The sequence below is a fragment of the Octopus bimaculoides genome, chromosome 1 (assembly GCF_001194135.2).
Source record: "Octopus bimaculoides isolate UCB-OBI-ISO-001 chromosome 1, ASM119413v2, whole genome shotgun sequence".
NCBI lineage: Eukaryota > Metazoa > Mollusca > Cephalopoda > Octopoda > Octopodidae > Octopus > Octopus bimaculoides.
The window spans coordinates 75,979,731-75,984,813 of record NC_068981.1 but is presented as its reverse complement, the minus strand read 5'-3'; the positions used below and the strand labels follow the sequence as shown (position 1 = coordinate 75,984,813).

Sequence of the window (5,083 nt, the reverse complement as noted above, 5' to 3'; positions counted from 1 at the left end):
TATATATACACACACGTGTGGCTTCTTTCAGTTTCTGCCTACCAAATCCAGTCAAAAGCTCTTGGTGCCACACAGTGCCACACAGTGCGACTGAATACCGAACTATGTGGTTGCGAAGTAAACTTCTTACCACACAGTTACACATACACACATATATGCATTAACAAATATTTTTATCAAAAGCCATGTATCGGATCTGGTTTTTTTCATTCGCAAAATATGCATTTTTTAAAAGGAAGTAAAAAAAAATCTGAAAATCGGCTATAATAATGTATCCTTCTATTCTCATTTCTCTGAAGGTATGATGTTGTAGAGAAAATAATTGGAGAAAAAGGTTATAGACGTTCAAAAATAGAAGAAAATAACTGTATTTTTAGCCAATAGCGCAATAGAAAATTTCTGCGTTTAGTGGAGCGGTGTCAACTTTAGCGTTGTACCCTGTGAAATTTATAGTTTAGCATCAGACCTGTTCATTGTAGGTTTTTAGATAAACAGAAATACCTAATTTCATTCTAGGTTTCTGAATAAGCAGAACTACCTAATTTCATTGAAGGTTTCTAAATAAACAGAAATACCTAATAAAATCAACATGTATCATCTTATTGTTTATTTTGTCTCTTCATTGATTGTATTTTTATTTATTTAAATTTGTTATATTAATATATTTTTCTGCATGTGTTTATTTAATGGGCATTTCAGTATAATATATACCTGCCATGTATTTGTGTCGATCATTAATACGTAAGTGCATGTATGTGTGTGTGTGTGTGTGTGCGCGAAAAGTGGGCGTCTGTCTCTAAAAGTCCAAAGTTCAGTAACATTTTCATGCTTGGATTTCTAAACTACGATAAAAATAACACTGGTCAACAATGAACTTGTCTCAAGGAAAAGAATACTTGTATCTTATATGTGTTTGCATGGAGAATTCAAAAATAATGTCCAATTATCTGTATCACCCGCAGTTTGCCTGTTCCACGATATCCCTCTGAGTTCCTGTTACGTGGGTTAAATTTTAGTTAAGCTGTTGAAATGTGAAGGTAACGAATCTGGGTTTTCATGCTATTATTATTATTATAATTATTATTGTTATTGTTGTTCAGGTCACTGCTTGGAATCGAACTCGGAGTCTTGGGGTTAGTAGCCCACGCTCTTAACCACTACGCCATATGCCCGTGGGCAATTATGGAGAGAATTTTAGGGTTTATAAATCTAATATTTTCCTATCCTTCCTTAATACCGGTTCCCATATGCTATTCATATTTGCACTCGGTCTGCTTAGGGGGTTGTTGCGTCCTAGCATATGTGCTGCTTCTTTTAGTTATCGTATTTTCCAGTGGTGTTCTTTGTCTATTATTTTAAATTCATCCCACAGAGGGAGGTGGTCTCCATTTTTCCATATATGATCAGCTGTACCCGATTTATCAGTATCTCCTCTTGTCACAGCTTTGCGATGTTCGTCCATCCTTATTTTGAGGAGCCGACATGTTTCGCCCTTGTATAAACTATCACAGCTGCACAGGATGGAGGACACGGTGTCTTTGGTCATGTTCTCTTCTATTGGTGGTTTTACTCGAAGGAGATATTTGCGAAGTGTTTTATTACTCTTGAATACTGTCCTGATGTCATATGGACCGCATTTCTTTTGTATCTTTTTAGAGAGGCCTTTCACATAGGGTAGACAGACTGTGGACAGTTTATTGGCCTCATTCTCTCTCTTCTTCATAATTGGAGTGGATTGTATACTTTTGGGGTAGTTGTTGCTTAACAGATCGTTTCTGAGCTTGATCATGTCTTCATGTTGTGTATCACGATCGCTACTTATATTCTTTGCACGATGTTTTAGGCAATGAGCAGTTCCTCTCTTTACAGTGTATGGATGGTGGGAATTGAAGTTGAGGTATCTATCGTCCAGCAAAGTTAGGCTTGCGGTATACGGATGTCCTGAATCCATACTTGGTGCGTGTTATTAACACGTCAGGAATGCCAGCTAAACCAATAGCTAAACCCTCCTCTTGTCGAATTATATCAGTGTCTATACTGATATAAGTGGGTAGTTTCTACACAGAAGGTCAACATTTCCATAAAGTTTCTTATTGGTATACTAGTGCCTTCTTTTAGATGGCTGTCTGTCACTAGTTTTTCTTGTATCACCGATAGTGAATTACTAGCTGGGACTTTGGTTAACAGACTTAACACATCTAGACATCTTAACAACAAACAAGATGACAAATACCCGTCAAATGTAAATAATGTAAATAATGTACACAATTCCTTATCTCTTAAATATAGAACACCTAATTTCATTTTTTATAAATAGAATTAACCTAGTGAAATCATATAGATAGATAGATAGATAGATAGATAGATAGATAGATAGATAGATAGATAGATAGATAGATGGTAGATAGACATGTCTACATATACCTACCTATCAGCACACATACCTACTTATATATATGCACACACATAGCCGCATATGTACTCATACAAACATATCCCTCTACACTTATGTTTATTCCTCTTCATATATACCAATAGAATAGTAAAGAGCAACGGTGATGCAGAAAGAGCAAGGTTTATGTATGTATTGGATACAAAATTTTGAATGGCAGGTAGTTCGAACACTGAAATAATGTTTGGAATTGTTATATATCCGTCTATCATTACACAATGCACATAGGTAGAAACATGCAGATTGACGAAGGAAATCGATATAAACTTACATACGGTGAGAGAAATAAAGACGAATTACAAACCAGACATTAGTCAAATATATGTACATTCTATAGTGAGGGCATACGTGAGTGTGTTTGACTGTGAGTATATTAGGAATCTGTATATCTAACGATGCCTATATTAGAACGTACAGATGTTATGTTTCTTTCTGTGTGCGTGTGTGTGCGTATGTGCGAGCAGGTGCGCGTGCATGCGTTCGTATGTATGTGTGTGTGTGTGTGCTTTAAGTGATGCTGCTTGTTTGTCTCTATGTTTATATGTATGTGTGTACCTAAGAGATTGAATGAGAAAAAGACTTTTCGATTAAAGATGTTCCTTCTTGTTTCGGCATTTAACTTCTATTGAGAATATATCTCAACATTACACACGCACATAGACGCACGACCAAAAATACACAAAGAGATAAACGTACATATAGTTACATATAATCACGCACACACACCTACAAGCATTTGAATACTCACACATACACAGAAAACATATTTAAAAAATCACTTTATACACGTTGTTGTATTTCACATCACGCATTCTCATCTTATGGACAGAACTTATTAGACAGCTTTCGATAGAGCAGAAAATAAATGTCTCATATCTATACAAGCATCCTGACTGACTAGCTGATAGATCGATCGGTTTCTATGCGTGCGCGTGTGTACTCACTCAGACACACAAGCACACACACACTGACACCCATACATATACAGGTAAGTACGAAGAAACTCACAAACGCATGCATATGTTAGTCTATAAGTTTCTGTGTGTGTACAAAGCTCTGTAATGCAGACAGAGAGACGGACAGAGAGATAAACTGTCAGATAGATAGATAGATAGATAGATAGATAGATAGATAGATAGATAGATAGATAGATAGATAGATAGATAGATCGATAGATAGATAGACTGACAGATAGACAGACGGGCGCACAGACAGAACAATAGATAGGTGTGTAAAAATAGGGAGATTGAGAATGAGAGAGAGGAGCAGAGATAGAGATAGAGAGAGGAGCAGAGATAGAAAGAGGAGCAGAGATAGAAAGAGGAGCAGAGATAGAAAGAGGAGCAGAGATAGAAAGAGGAGCAGAGATAGAGATAGAGAGAGTAGCAGAGATAGAGAGGGAAAGAGATGTAGATGGAAACGGTAGGTAGATAAAATATTATGCAGTTAGGTAGATGTGTAGATCAAATTAATCAGTTCACCAAGTAAAAGTGTAGGATGTTAAAGTTGTTGGTAGTCTTAGACATACACACACATAAACTGGTAACTTATGCACGTGTGTTTTGTTTGTTTGATTGAAAGAACGATAAAAGATAAAAAGAAGAAAAAAAACTAGATTGAAGCAACATGTGATGAATTATAATGGATGTAAAGGCGAGTTTATCAAATATAGTAAGCAGTATAAAATCTGGCACCGCCGATTTTATCATTTATAACACTCTTCCATTGATCTCTGATTAACTTCCACAAAATGGAGAAACAATACGCCACTATCATCACCTCTGTGGGAAGACATTTCCAAGATGATCCCGAAATAGAAACGGTCTAGTACCGGCGATGATTCCGTTCGCATTTATCCATTATGTCTAATGTAGAAAGGCCTTGTATCGAACAAGTTTAAACAAATCTCATAAACTCGCACACTTATGTATATCAAGCTAGTTCTTCTCTAATCAATATAAAAAAATAAACAGATTATGTGAAAAACACATTCATTCAATGCAGATATTCAATGTAACTTATACAATAAACTTTAAAACAGTAGAAACAGTACAGCATCTGTTAAATATATGATATACTATTTGGTTTGGTTCTCTATATTTTGAGTCTATGATATTCAATTTCCCTTCATTATACTTCAAGTTTTCATTGTCAATAATCTTAACAAACTCGAGATATTTTGTGATTGCTGGAATAGCTCGAGTTGGTAGCAATATTTCTCTCAAATAATATCCCATCGTTTAACGAGAAAAACTATTCCTATGAAACGATAAACTATAGTATAATCACTGCTGCAATACCTTTTATCGTACACACCAGATTATGGCTGACTTGGCACAAAATAACACCAGCAAAATTAACCAGGAAGGTACTTAAGAGAATGCGTTAGACTATATGACTCACCTATAATATAATGATTTGGCCAAAATAGAAATATGAATGCTATTTCTGCTTTATTGAGTGGAATAGTTGACCACCGGACAAAGTGTTCCTGATATTTAGCTACACCACTTTAATTATACCAGTAATACGTTAACTGTACAGTCTAATATTTTCCTCTACTAATTTAGTCTATTATATCAAATATCAGCATTCATTCTGTTCTTGTTTTGAGAATCCGAAAATCTAAAT

At 35.4% G+C, this 5,083-nt stretch overlaps 1 protein-coding gene across 1 annotated transcript in view; it reads right to left on the bottom strand.

Moving 5' to 3' along the window:
- LOC106869508 (uncharacterized) overlaps positions 1-4,689 on the bottom strand; it is a 526,190-nt gene extending 521,501 nt beyond the window's left edge. Inside the window, exons 1-2 of the mRNA XM_014915276.1 lie at positions 4,531-4,689; positions 1,954-2,057 (exon numbers count right to left, since the gene is read on the bottom strand). Coding sequence (XP_014770762.1) covers positions 1,954-2,057; positions 4,531-4,689 — 263 coding nt within the window. The remainder of the gene's footprint in view (positions 1-1,953; positions 2,058-4,530) is intronic.
- Positions 4,690-5,083: the final 394 nt, after the last annotated feature.